The sequence below is a fragment of the Ailuropoda melanoleuca genome, chromosome 12 (assembly GCF_002007445.2).
Source record: "Ailuropoda melanoleuca isolate Jingjing chromosome 12, ASM200744v2, whole genome shotgun sequence".
In the NCBI taxonomy this organism is placed as follows: domain Eukaryota; kingdom Metazoa; phylum Chordata; class Mammalia; order Carnivora; family Ursidae; genus Ailuropoda; species Ailuropoda melanoleuca.
The window spans coordinates 76,898,654-76,913,571 of record NC_048229.1 but is presented as its reverse complement, the minus strand read 5'-3'; the positions used below and the strand labels follow the sequence as shown (position 1 = coordinate 76,913,571).

The 14,918-nt window shown below is 49.0% G+C and overlaps 1 protein-coding gene across 3 annotated transcripts in view; it reads right to left on the bottom strand.

Annotated features, from left to right (window-relative positions):
- Positions 1–14,918, bottom strand: part of CDH13 (cadherin 13) — a 1,033,545-nt gene that overhangs the window by 59,658 nt on the left and 958,969 nt on the right. The window contains exon 11 of one of the 3 annotated variants that reach the window (XM_034672818.1): positions 11,039–11,316. The exons of the other annotated variants lie outside the window; for them this stretch is intronic. Coding sequence (XP_034528709.1) covers positions 11,160–11,316 — 157 coding nt within the window. The 3' untranslated portion in view covers positions 11,039–11,159. Of the gene's footprint in view, positions 1–11,038; positions 11,317–14,918 lie in introns of those variants that run through there. 3 annotated transcript variants of the gene reach the window in all.

Sequence of the window (14,918 nt, the reverse complement as noted above, 5' to 3'; positions counted from 1 at the left end):
ACGGTGTACAGAAACGGCCGGGCACGCGGGGCATGCTCATGCTTTTTCCTTTCTCTTAAGAACACAAGACGGATCGAAATAGTTAGTTGGCAAAACCTCTAAGAATTAAAGACAAAGGCAGTTTCTCATTGAAGATGAAAATAGATGCGTATCATCAGAACCCTCTCCTTACGGGAGACCAAGGAGGCATCCCCCACCCCCCAAAGCCACTCAATGTAAACCAAAAAAAAAAAAAAATCCATTGTCTCCAGGATGTCAAACACTCTGCATATCCAGTCATGAATATTCAACAGTTCCTGAGTCTTATTTTGTGACACTAAGCTGTGTTATGGTCTCTATAAACAATGTTTTAAAACTCTCTCTCCTCCTGATAGTTGAGAATCTTTATCAACAGGTAAACATCCTCATCTTTAGTGACAGAGACAGAAAGCATCACATGGTGGGTGGATTGGTGACGGCCTATCTGCAGGGCGCTCAGCTGCAGGGGACTGGAAGAGTGGTGCTCCCGTCCCCCACCTTCCCCACCAAATACCACTGCGAGAACACATCTGAGCTTAGGAGGGCAGCATGCTCGGGCAGCTGGTCACTTTGAAATAACACTTCATAGCTTTTTTCTTTTTTTAAATGTCAGCTACATATCACTGAGAGTATAGATTTTACATCTGTGAAGTATTTCTGTTAATAATAAGAGCCATCTTTTAAGGACAGGGATATTACAGGCAAGTCACGGAGGCAATGTGATGTTCTTGACATTCCTAGCAACCATAGAAAGTGCCCAAGTGCCATTCACTACCCCGTGACTTGCAGTGGCTGTGACTGTGGTATCTTCTGCAGAATGTTTCTCCGCTTCTGGTCAGACCACCTGGCTTTGCTCTGGGCAGCCAGCCTTCCACCAGGGTTTGGGGGAGGCTGCTTCTGCGCTGGTTCCCTGGGTTTGACGCAGGCCTATAGCATGGGGTTGGTGTAGACTGGGCCCCTGGTCTGCTCTGGACCAGCAATGCTGCTGCGAGCCTGGGGAAGAAGCTCCTTGGGGATGCAGGGCTGCTGAGCCATACCCCTGGAGCTGCTGCAGGCTTTTTGCTACATGAGGTCAAGGCCTATCTGAGAGCAGAGCGTCCAGCAGGTGGAGTGAGTGCGCAGGAGGACAGAAGAGCCCTGAGAGGCGTCCCGTCATGTCCCTGCGGGGCTGATGTCACTGGCAGGCACCATCCCGGCTGGCTGGCTGGCTGGTGCCCCTGCCAACGGTTTCTACATGGATATTTCCCTTGAACACTCGGATCCTGCTCTGGCTAAAATCACACGTTCCCCTGGATTTCCCAGTTATGTGAACTACTCAAGTTCACTTTTTTCCACATGCCATCTTGAGTTAGGTTTCATTTGTAACTACAAGAATCCTGACTGAGAGATGAACCCACCATCTGTGGGAGTGAAAGCTTCAGGAGCAGCCTTTCTGCCAGTGGATTTGAAAGTTATACTTTATTTTTTTTAGGGGAGGGGAATTCGAGAGCTGCAAAGATCTGGCTGGTGTGTATGTCCCTTCTTGGAATGGCCCCTCCCTCCCCAACTCTGTATGAAGGAGTGTAGTGCTTACGAGGAACCAGCTAGGCTTCATCAATAATGAGTCCAGTCAAAAGAAGGTCATTTCCCATGAGAAGGAGGTGTCCTCCTCCTGGACTCAGGTGAGGCATTTGACACTGTCACGTGGAGAAGCTGGGGATGATGGGGGATGCCGACAACTTGGTGAGCTCCCCGCTGGAGGGACCATTTCTAGTGGGTGCTGGATTATCACGCCTCCGTCTGTGCTGTCAGTGGGGACTGGAGCATGGTGGGCAGAGAGAGGATGAGATGAACCTGATGTGAACGGGGTCGGAGGAGGGAGGCAGCTGCCCTCGAGTCAGGTTCATGTGTTTGCTGTCAGGCGATGGACACAGGCTGACACACACAGTTTCCTTGCTCTGGGATCCAGTATATTCAGTCCATTAGTGAAAAGCCCCGAGAGCTCAGAGTGTTCTGAACGGAGGCACGTGTGGCCTGAATCCCAGTATTTGAAAACAGAGATCCCTCTACCTAAACATTTCTTTACTGGTGGCTTAGAAATGCACTGTCACCTCAGAATCACGTGGTGGAATGTTTTTTGGCCTTTTAATAAAAATCCAAGTGATGTGCCAACAAACTTAATAGGGCTGAATTTTTAGAGAAGCAATGTAGTTTTATACATCTCTCTCTACTTTATTATGCCCGTGTTTAACATACTACATGGCAGATATGACGTGCGGTGAGCTAAACTGAAAGTCTCGCTACCCAGAGCCAAACAACGTCTGTAACACTGAAAATCAAGCGGCAATATGACCTTTTTCCAGGAAGGGGGAGATGCGTAGACAAACTGAATAACGCAGGTTAAACAGAAAACACTGCCTCCAACTCCATGGCAAAGCGTCTTTGCCCAGTTTGTTTGCTGCACCTTTGACGGCAGCGCCTGAGAACACGGAATAAAATGGAATCTGGAGCTGCCCTCCTGATTCTCACCCTGGGATTCTCCTTTGTCTAATATACAATTCATTGAGGGCAGGTGTGGGGTTTTGCTTTATTTGTATTTTTTCTTAGCCACTTGTCTCATTTTCCATCATGGCTACACAGAGAAGACAGCCTGTTTCTGGATCTGAGCCCGGCCTGCCACCATGCACGGTCCTGAGGTTTGCTTCTCACGAGGTGGTGAGATCCGCAAGAGCTCGGATGGGCACCGGAATGCAGGGAGTCTCTCTCACCCGCCTGACACTTCCCTGAATTAAAAGACACTGCGCCCTGAATTCTAATGCTGTCTGTTATGGGCTGAATTGGGTCCCCCAGATTCCTATGTTGAAGTCCTAACTGACGGCACTTCGGACCATGACCGTATTTGGAGACAGGGTCTTTAAAGAGGTGACTGAGTTAAAAAGAGGTGGCTCTGGCGGGCCCTGGTCCGATCTGGTGTCGTAAGAAGAGAAGCGGAGGAGAGACACAGCAGAGGGAAGACAGTGTGAAGACCCAGGCAGAAGTCAGCCATCTATCTATAAGCCGAGGAGAGAAGCCTCAGGAGGAGCCAGTGGGCCAACGCCTTGACCTTTGTCCTCCGGCCCCCAGAATTGTAGGGAAATACATTTCTGTGGCTCAAGCTACCTGTCTGGGGTACTTGCCAGCAGCCGCATGGAACGAAGCCTGTGTCTGTTAAGTACGTGAACACACGCTGGCCAGTGCACCGCTCTGCCATCAGGAAAGCTGGCTCCTCGAGCCGATGACACTAAGGTAAACCCCCTGAAATGAACCGATTCCTATTCCGTCATCTATTGTGCCTACAACAGCCCGTCTTGCATTTTCCCCTGGGTGTCGTTTGCCCACAGAAGGGAGTGCACAAAGGGGGCTTTTCTTCCTTCCATCTGCCTGATTAATTACGAGGTACATGACCACGGAAGGACAGAGAAAGGCAGACTAGTGACCTCCCATGGAACATCTCAGAATCTCCCTGTGCCCGAATTCATGAGAACTTCGAACTGGAGAACCCAGGGAAGGGCCTCTCCAGCTGTTTCCTACTTGGGCTGTCAATCAGTGTGGCAGCCTCTGCCCCAAGTCAGGCAGGCTGTGCTGTGACCACTTGGCTGTCCCCAAGGTCCAGGTCACTGGGTCTGTGTTCCAGCAGCCAGCAAGGGAGCTCTTCCTAGAATTCTGCACTGTGGGAAGCTCAGCAGTAACTCTGGCTTCTGCCTGCTCGAAGCTGGTCTCACCCCCTCCCAAATGTTCTAGGTGTCGCCAAATGTCATGTAGGGGGCAATACCACCCCTGGTTAAGAATCGCTGATCCAGTGTATTTCAGACATCTAAAGATGGGTGACTTGTGTTTTTTTAACTATGTGGGGACATCCAAGATTTTCTAGTCATGAATAATGTTTCTTAAAAATCTCTGTTCTTTCTGTGAATCCAGACAACTAGAGAAAGAGGTGGACATAATGAACTGAGAAAGAGACAGGGTCAGGAACTGAGAAGAACACGTCAAATAGATTTGCCATATATCTGACGCAGACAGCGGACAACCAAATGCAGAGTAAATGCTCGGATTCTGTTATACAGATGATAAAGTCCATGAATCGAATGTTTATTTCCTTGCAGCAAAAATGAAATTATTCATTTCATTCTTCTACCAGCACGTGTGACTAGCTCTGGACAAATATAAACAGGTCTGGTGATGAATGGTTTAAGAGGCTCACCGTGGACAGCCACAGAGCATTAGCTCTCTAAACAGATAAATATACAAGGTCCTCGTGGACACCACGGGGGACACAAGGATGATTGAGACGCAAGTCCCGTGCTGAGGCAGGGTTTCCCAAATGCAGTGCACGCAGGATGCTTGGTGTGGGAGATGTGAGGTGTGTGTGGGTCATGCTGGGTGAGCAGTAGGGATCAAAGGGGGATTTCTGGCAAACTGTCTTCGATTGGAAGAGAGAAATGGACGGCAGCTAGTGTATTAGTTTCTGTGGCTGCAGTAACAAATTACCACAAACCTAGTGACTTAAAACGATGCAATCTTGCTATCTTAGCGTTTCGGAGGTCAGAGTCTAAAATCAAGGTGTGGGCAGGGCTGCATTCCTTCTGGAGGTTCTAGGGGAACATCTATTTCTGTGTCTTTCGTGGCACCCAGAGGTGCACACCGTCCTTTTCTCCTGCTCTCTTTCTTGCATGACCCCAGTCTCTCATCACATCTTCTTCTCCAGCTCTGATCTTCATGCCTCCCCCTTCTGAGGACCCTTATGATTATGTTGCCCCCCCCCCCGCCACCCCCAGATGGTCCAGGGTGGATTTACGGCTCCAGAGCCCTAACTTAGTCACAGCACAGAGTTTCTCTTTACCCTGGAAGGTCACACATTTGCAGGTTCCCGGGACTGGAATGTGGGCATCTTCAGGGGCTGGGGAGCACATTCAGCCTAGCTCGGTTAGCAGGAAGAAAAGGCCTGAAGGCTGTGAATTCGCAAGGCACGTGGCTTAGCATATGGCAGGTTCTTGCTAAAATACGGACCAACCGATCCACTGAAGGGGTAGATGAATGTCTGCTGTGTGGGAGAAGCTCTGTGAGGGTCCCATCCATCCCTTCTCCTTTTGTCTCGCTCCCCACAGAACTGATGTGGCACCAACGTGGGGACAAGGCAAAAGGAGGTAGAGCTGGGCCATCCCTCTGTCACTCATCTGCTTCCCGGAGTACACAGCTTGTTTCTGGCTGCTGTGGCGACAAGCAGCAGGAGAAAGCTGAGAGAAGCTGTCAGTGGAAGAGAACATGGGGCAAGCCCTCCCCGAGACTGGATACTGAATAAGCCTTCACCCCATCACCGTGGAGAGTCAGCACTGGCCTTCCTTGGTCCGTAAGGGCACAAGCACCAACTTGGATGAAACAGAAAATGTTTGCAAAGATATTAGAGGAGGCTCATGTCCTGAGATCTACAGCAGGAGGGCACTGGCTCGGAGGCGCTGTTCCTTAGCTGCATGATTCCCAACAAATGTGCGTAACTTCTTGTCCTCAGCTGCATTTTCTGCAAAGTGGGGACAGTAGGCCCTGTCTCAGGGTTGTTGGGAAGACGAAATGATACAACACGCAGGAAATGCCTGGCCCTTAGTAGTTGCTCAATAAAGCTTAATTCTGTTTTTCTTCAGCTTTCCACCTGATATCGTTGCTTTTCTTTCAAGTCATAAATCTTAAAAAAAAAACCCTAGTTCTGTAGTTTATTTTCCTGGTGACTCCTAGAGGCAGGTACGTTGACCACAGGATGACATGTTGAAAGTGCAAAAGACAGAAAGGCTCAAAGTGCAGTGAAATTGTTCAGTTCATTTACCAGCCTAGAATGATCACCTCAATAACCTCAAATTCCATCCTCATAGTCTGCTTAAGAATCAGGAAAGTGAATAGTTTAGAAACCTAGTGAAAATACACAAGACCATGGAACTTGAAGGGGGGGATCTTTGGTTTCACAGAGAAGTCATCAGATGATGTCAGAAAAATCCAGACATTTCCAAATTAATGTTGTCCCCTCTAGAAAGTTCAAACCCGGGGAGCATAGGCATCAGCCATGTGCTGGAGGCCAGCTTTGATGCTACATAGCAAACAGCGTGATTTCACTCACACTGTGAAACTATTTTCCTGAAATTGGACCCTTATTACTAAGTTAATAAAAAAAAATTTCCAATTGAACTTTGGAAGATTTTTTTGCTATTACAATAACATTATAGATTTCAATTTGGTGCAAAGTGAGCACTGAAGGCTTTCAACAATTTTCTAACAGAGCTTAAATTCAATTCTAAGAACAGTCGCTATGTAATTGCCAGGGAAGGAGTACTTAAGCCCTGGAAACACACTGAGGGAGAAGCACCACCGACCCCGGCGTCGGGGCCGGAGTGGCGGGGTCGTGGTGGGCTGGGTGGCGGAATGAGTCCCCAGTGGGTGTGGGAGCAGCACGCGGTCTGTTAAGTTCACACGCTGGGCACGCGGTTAAGATGTCCCTCAGCACGCTCACCTGTCCTTCCTAGGACATGAGTCTCTGCTTATAACTGGCTTATTCCATGGGAGTGAAGAACTGCCCGGGTGTTCCTATTCTGGCCTTAAGGCGAGAACAACAGTTTATCTTATTTTACGGTTTGGAGTAATCGTTAGTTTTTTGATTATGTTGGTCGTCTTAACAGCCTAACAACAGCAGATTAAAAACTTCACCTAAGAGAAAAAGTTTGAAACACACATCTATCCCTTCACTCGCTCAAGGCGGTTTTGCTCCTCCGGACTGCACTGGAAATTGGCTGCAGGCACAAGGGGCAACACACGTTCCTCCCCCCTTCCCCAAACACTTCGGAACCACAACTGAGCTGAGCGATGGGTATGCTGTGAGATCTGGGGGAGGGGTCCTTGTCATTTTTTTTAGGTGACAGGAAACGTCTTTATAGGACTTACAGAGGAGTAAGTGTTTTTCATTTCTCCTTGTAAAGAAAAGGGCTGTATGCAGGGTTATCTATTTGGAGTTTTCAGTGATGTATTTTGTGCAGCTGAATGGCTGCTATGACAGCTGATCCGGATGCGTCCTGGGCGGCAAGTGCCTGTTCAAGCCCATGATGGGCTCAGGGGCCTGGGGGTCTAGGCCCGCGTCCGCGTGCCTCTAAGACTAGAAAAGGAACACAGTGCCTCTGGGCAAGTCTGCAGAAAGAAAGAGGAGCTTTCTTACAGTGTCCTTACTTTCTGCTTCTTTAAAAAGTTATTGTTTGGTTTATAAAAGTGATATGTTCAGCAAAGAGAACTTGACAGTACAAAAAAAGAGTGGGAAGAAAAAACTGAAAAATCATCAATATTTCCAGGAACCCGAGAGAATCACTCCCAACCTTGTGGGCTATTTTGTTCAGGAGCTTCTCTACATGGGATTTAAATAACTGGGATCAGATAGTTGGCCAACTTTGATATCCCACTTTTTCCACTTCACTTTATATCAGGAACAATTTCCCCTGGCTTAAAAATGCTTATAAAACCCGGTTTTAATGACTGCACATTAGTCCATCCTGTGGCTTGGCCCATTCTTTATTTATCCAGCCTCCTATTGTGGGACACTCAGGCTGTTCCCCAACTTCCTGCTGTCATAAATAAGGCTCCAGGGAAGAACTCTGCGTGTAGATCTCTGCTTCCTAGTACCTTAGACTGACACCATTTCGGATTATTTCTTAGAGATAAATTCCTAGGAGTGGAATTACTCGTATCAGAGAGTATGACTATTGGAAAAAGGTTGATACATAATGCAACATGTCTTTCAGAACTGTGTACCAATTTGCCTTCCTCGCCTTAACCCTGTTTGCAAATCACTGCTCAACACGGCGCATTTTCCTGTTGCAGGGAGACCTGGCGAAGAGGTGGGCGAATCAGGGAGGAAAGCTCTTATCAGCCTCGTCACTGGAATCCCAGAGACGCAGGCTCTGAGGTCTGGGTGGGTGGGCTGGGAAACATTACCTATTATTCAGAAGGTCTTGGGCTCCGCTCTCGTGAGCTGCCCCTCATCCCTGCCTCACACTCCACACACATCCCACGCAAATGTGGCGGTGAGCTGTTTTTATTCAGGAATATGTGTGGCCCGAGTCAGCGCTGCTGGTGCGGGCCTGAAGGGGTCCGTTGCTTGCTACCTCTCTGCACCTCCCAGTCTCCGTGTTCAGAAAGGCTCTCCTCTCCAGGGTGCCATGCCTTCCGTTGTTCCAGACTTAATCCTTAAGACTTAGCCCAAGGGAAGGTGGAAGGGGACCATCACTGGGTGAAAGATCCAGAGCGCATGGTTTGCCCTCACGCATCTCCTGGCCAAGTGGGGAGATGAGAAGCAGTCCTGGGGCAGAGACAACTTGATTTTCTACCTGGGTGTACAGGTAGGCGGCATTTCTCAGCTTCCCCTGCAGCTAGGTTGGGGTCTTAATGTCACTTCTGGATCTAGCCACAAAGCCCCCAGAAGACCCTCCTTCTCTGTGCACAGTGACCCTGCAGGCCACACACGGAGGGGGCAGCCTCCCAAGATAGAGGAGCCAAGGAGCCTGGATCTTCCAATGATGCTATGGAGCAGATCCCTCCGCCCCACCCCTTTCCCATCATTGGCAATGAGTGAGATGACTGAACGATAAATTTCAGTGTTAAGCTGTTGAGACTGGCAGGTTTTCTCCCACAGCACCTAGTATTACATATCCTTGCGAGGACTCTCACTGACAATTTCCGTCTAACTGTGTGCATGCGCGCTGAAAATTCTGCTAAGTTATGCATGAAGGCGAAGCCCCCACTGGGGTTGGGAGTGGGTGGGGAGGGACAGCCTGGAGGATGAGGTTTTGTTCACAATGATTCTTGAAGGATTACAGTCATAGTTAATATGCACTGGTTCCTACTACTTTCCAGATGTTGTGCTGAGACCTTTGCCAGATCAGCCTATTTCATCCTTCCGATGGTGCTAGGTATTATCTCTGTTTACATCTGGAGAGAATGAGGCCAGCAGAGGCTAAGCGACTTGCCCAAGTCCCACAACTCTTGGAGGCAGAGCTGGATACCAAATCCTGCATGCGAAAGCACGACTCCGACACTATGTCCCGGCAGGGTTAGGCCGCATGGCAGTTACTTGAGGGGAGACGCCGGGGAGCCGCCTGTGCGAAGGCACAGAATACTTAGCATCACAGAGGGCAGGGGCACTGGGCGTGATGGGTGTGACCGTGGCGAGCTCTGGCGGGTCCCGAGGGAGCAGCTGAGGGTGGGGTGGTTAAGGGGTGGCACTCAGGGTGCCCATCCGAGCATGCAGACACAGGAGAATGGGACACACGAGAGAGCCACCAGATGCTGGCGAATCCACGCGAGGGGTCTCGCATTGACTTAAACACCTGTGCCCTTAAAGTCCTGTCTGTCAACTTTTTGGGGACAAGAGCTGCGTGCGGGGTTTGGGCTGCACCTGGCGGTGGACTCTATGGTGGCGCTCAAGATGCACTCCCCGGATACGTGTCACCTGAACAAGCTGAGTGGAACTGTCAAATATGTCATTTAGAGAAGAAATGCATCAGAAGCATTGTCCCCATCATCAGACTGCTTTATGTCGCCCCCGCCCTAGTCACCTGTCCCCTGTCTTTTCTGTTCCCAGACATCCTGACACCGAGGGCCTCACCCTTCCAGCAACTGAGGATCAGTAAGTACAGCCATCACCGAAGTAAGTAATGACAAAGTGAGTTACTGGCCCACCCAGCATAGCTGGGGATGTAACCTGCAGCCGGACACCTCTCTGTTGGAGCGCTTGCACGACTGTCCGGGCAGTGACATGAAAAATGTTCCCTGTAATTCCCCAGCTCGCAGCCATACATCCTCAGTCTTGAAGCCACACTTTGTGGGGAACAGTGTGGGTTTGTTGAGAAGGGGAAGAGATGCAATTAGAGTCCTCTTAAATGTTACATTCATCCTTGTTAATCAAAGATTAATACCTCTTAAAAAAATAAACACGGCTCAGGTCCCCAGGAAGCTGGTAGCATCTCCCACGGCCGGTTTAAGGGCAAAAAATGAAACAAAATGTGCCTCTCTGCCTCTTGAGTGTGGAACTAACACGATGAAAGATAATGGTGGCTGGATCTACAGGGTGGGATTAAAGGCGACTTTTAATTTGCTTCTTTATTCTGCCNAAGGGCAAAAAATGAAACAAAATGTGCCTCTCTGCCTCTTGAGTGTGGAACTAACACGATGAAAGATAATGGCGGCTGGATCTACAGGGTGGGATTAAAGGCGACTTTTAATTTGCTTCTTTATTCTGCCCTGTGTTTGTGAATTTTTCTACAATGAGCATGTGTTGCTCATTAAAAGGCATTTTTAAATAACTAAACACAGGAAATAGGAGACTACTCTCTGAAAACTTGTAAACAAAATAAGTAGAGGGAGACTTTGCCCAAACCCCACTCTCATTCTACTCCCCAGATGGAACCCCTGTAACTGGTTGGATGTCTGTCCTTCTAGACAACTTTCCGGGCATTTTCCATTTTTTCCCATAACACCTATTAGATTTGGAAGCAACCTTTCATTTGTTTCCTTCCTTATCCTCTGGCTGTTCCTCAAAAGGAAGGCCTTGTTTTCCTGGTTCCTCTCCAACAACAGTGCTGGGCACACAGTAGGTGCTCATTAAACAATTGTGGAAGCCGCTGAAGGATGGGAGGGGCTGGATGGGAGCAGGGAGGCATGCTGTTAAAACCACCAGTGCCTTCCAGTGGGAGGGGGGCCCTTTTGATTTTCGGATGGGTTCCCATGTTTCCATCTGCTAGACGTGAGTCTGAAGCCTACTGGGGGCTGGAGCTGGAGAGAACTGAGTTGCTCTGCAGAAGGTCCTGTTTTTGCTCCAGAGAGGGAATAGTGACACAGACAATGACATGGACGAATTGCAAAAAAATTGTGCTGAGTGAAAGACACCAGAGAAAAGAGTATGTGCTCTAGGGTTCAATTTATATGAAACTCTAGAAAACGTGCACTCCTCCATAGGGACACAGAGCCGAACTGCAGATGCCTGAGCATGCGGTGGGGGGAGGGGCGGGAGGGAGGATCCCAGAGGGGCACATCCGGGGTGCTGCGTAGGTGCACTGCCTCAGGTCATAGTTTCATGGGTGTGTACACTTTCTCAGAACTTATCAAATGATACTGTTGAAAAATGTGCAGTTCATTGCATGGCCGCCGCACCTCCATGAGATGTGGCCCGAAGAGAAGTGGGGGCGTGACAGGGGGAGACTGGAGAGAAGAGAGGAGTCACCATATGTGCTGAGGTTGGGGTGCTTTTGGGAACGTGTCCTGCAAAAAAAAAACAGAGGGAAGGGGCAGTGAGAAGGATCTGCAGTCGAGGGCTGTGGGGGTTCAGACTGAAGCAATTTGAGGTCATGTCACCACCTCCCCCTCACACCTCCAACATCCTCAAATTCTGCTGGTGACGGTGAATGTGTACGTGCACCTGTGTGTACCTGGGTGGGAGGGGGAATGAGCAAAAGGGCAATGTGGAGCACAGCCAACTGGTATGCACAGGATAGCGAGACAGTGAGGAAGTGGAAGGAACTTGTCAGAAGTGGAAACCGGAAACCACTAACTGGGGCCTCTTTCTCTAGCCCTCCAGAATTTGCATGAATCCTAAGAAAGCCTCTGGTCTGCTCCAGGGCATGGAATCAGGATTTATCACAAGCGTATTTAAGTCTCAAGGGCAGGCGGATCCCAGCTGATATTTGGGTGCTGCCCCCACACTCTGTGGCTGCTTATTGAATGAACATAGGAGTATTATCTTGATTTATTGTCAGAGACACAACTTCTGCCATATTGAGTATTGACAACAAGATGTCGGATGAAGACAGATGGACTGTCACTGGGCCTTAGATCACCTTGCATCTGGCTGGCACGTCTCACAATGCCTGCGTCCTGGAGTCACGCATTTAGCAAAGGTTGGTTGATAGCTTGCTATGGGGCAGGCACCTGCCAGCAGTTGAGGAGAAAAGAGCACACATGACTCCGGCCTTCCTCAAAGGGCTCCTGGTGCAGAGAAGAACACAAAGACCCCATCACACAGGAAGGGACCTACTGCAGGGATTGGCAAACCATGGTCCACAGGCCAAATCTGGCCCTCTGCCTGCTTGTGTAAATAAAGTTTTATTGGAACACAGCCACACCTATTGGTTGATGTGGCAGCTTTCGCACTGTAACAGCAGAGTTGAGTAGTTGAGCCTGAGACTGTGTGACCCACAAAGCCTCCATTCCTTACCATCTGACCCTTTATGGGAAAAGTTTGCTGACTCCTGCTCTAATAGGAGCTGGGACAGAAGCAATAAGTCACAGGCCCTGCTTGCTATCAAAGCAGCACTCTGTGTCCTAAGTGAGTGGGATCAGTTGGGATAAGAGTCTTCCTGGTACTACCTTCTTGGTCCAAGGAGAAGCCAAATGCCTTGCAAGGGTAGCCTCTCCCCAGAAGGAACCAAGATACAGATGTTCTGCCCATCTCATGAGCTTCGGAGGCAGCAGTACCGTGAACACTCAGGGAGCACCATCAACCCCTCCCAAGGTGCCCCCCCTCAAGGCGGTCTCCCGGAGGTTCAGCAGAGCCCAGGGGCCTGGCTTGGGGCACTGGGAGAGAGGGGGGCATCTTCCTTCTTCTCAAGCTCAAAGGGAAAGGTCATACCAAAGAGGATCATCAAATAATAATTAAATAAAAGTATTGAATTAGCACTCACTCACGCTGTTTATTACAGTCAGACCCTGATGGAAATCCCTTTCTAGATTTTGCAAAGAATTAAATATTAACCCCTGAACAGGATTCACTATAGTCTAAAGCCTGCTTAAAAACTGGCTTTGAAAATCACTATCTCCAATTTATTTATGAATTAAACAAATCGACCGCCCATTATGCGTCAGGCACCGTTCAAGACTAACATGGCCCCTGGCTCCGAGGGGCTCACAGCCCAGGGAGAGGGCAGACAGGCAGCAAACACGCAGGCAGGCAGGAGCCATCCATCCTCCCTCTTCCTCACAGCCCTGCTCTAGGCACTGTGAACGCTGCATGAGTGACACCAGCCACTGCCCCTGGGCCAGACAGAGGGTTAGGTTCCTATGAGCCTCTGGTCAACTTTTCGTCAGCTAATCAATACATCAACTTATTTTGTGTGTGCTTCTGTTTACAGACACCATATTTAACACACATGGTTGATCCCGGACACTGAATGCATAGACAGCAGGATGGTAACTCAGGCCGGAAGGCAGCTCCTCTCCATGGCCCATCCCGACCTTCTTGCACAGAGGAACACCGGACAGCACGACTTCAGGGGCCTCTGTAGACAGCAACATCACCACCCAGAAGCACAAGAATGCAGAAAACGTGGCACCAAATAGACCTCGGCAGCATGCTGCTTTGCTGTAGGAAAGCCGAGACAAGAAAGCCAAGCATCGCCTCTTTTGACCTCAGCTGGAAACGTGCGTGTCAGGTGGCTCAAATTTGTCGCTATTCCGACCTTATCCACATATGACTGCGAAAATACGGCAACTATCTTGGGGTTACACGTATATTTTAGCATGTTGCATTTGCAAATACAGCAGGTGTGAATAACAAGGATTGGTGTGATTCGAAGCAGGGAGAATGATTTCTGTACAGTTCCCAAGGGGGCACAACACTGGGGGAGGGCCACGTGGTTGGGGCGGAGACAGCCAGGAGAGAGAGCGAGAAGCCATCAGAGAGCCAGACCAGCAGGAGGATAGTAGGAGGAGGCCAGCTTGGAAGAGGGAGGCCGGCGGGGACGATTTCCACCATCCAGGTGAACAGGGGTGTGACTTAGACCAAGTGCACACAGTGGAGTCCCAAGAATGCAGAGACTGACGATGTCATTGCTAACACGAGTGGAGGCACCTTCCCAGTAAAGAGACAATCGATGTGTTCAGTTTTTGTGGAATGTTTGCTTCGTGAGCTGGAGACGTTTAATTTTTAGACAGTAAGGGTAAAATATCTTACAGAAATCATTCGGCCATAGATACTCTTTGGCGGCTACTCAGAGAACAGTTCATTTCCATTCCAGAGAACAGCTCATTTGTGGGCGTCCCATGAAGGACACTCAGAAGGACGCCAGCAGGGGCCCTAAGAGCCATTTTTTTTCAGCTCTTCTCTCTCTCCTGGGTCCTCTGGTCCTCCCATCTCTACAGATTTTAAAGGAAGCCCCAGACACAAAGAATTCAAGTGGAGAACAGAGATGAAACTGACCCTCTGAACACCGACCCTCAGCTTAGCTGATGAAATAAAGATCCTACCTGGGATAGAATTTTAAAGACATTTTATGGGATCTTAAAGACATTGTACATTCCACTGGGTCCAGATTTTTTTTTTAAATGATGGTTTCTCCTTTCTCAAAATAAAAGAAATAATTTTCTTGTTAAAAAACTCTTCAGCATAAACATATCTTTTTTTTTTTAAGATTTTATTTATTTATTCGACAGAGATAGAGAGAGCCAGCGAGAGAGGGAACACAAGCAGGGGGAGTGGGAGAGGAAGAAGCAGGCTCATAGCAGAGGAACCTGATGTGGGGCTCGATCCCACAACGCCGGGATCACGCCCTGAGCCGAAGGCAGACGCTTAACCGCTGTGCCACCCAGGCGCCCCTCAGCATAAACATATCTGAATTAGAATTCCATCCCCTCCGCTCACTAACTTTTCGACCCTGAGCATATCTGGGTCCCTCGCTTCCTCATTCATAGGATGGGGACGACCACACCCACTTCCGGGGCGTCCAGCGTGGGAATGAGATCACGCACCATCAGATTTCTAGATGATGTATTTAGTTACTTCTCACATTTGCCTTTCCTATTTCATTATGTTTTATTTATGTTCATGCTTCCTATTCTTTTCCTCTAGTCATTTTAAACATTATTTTATG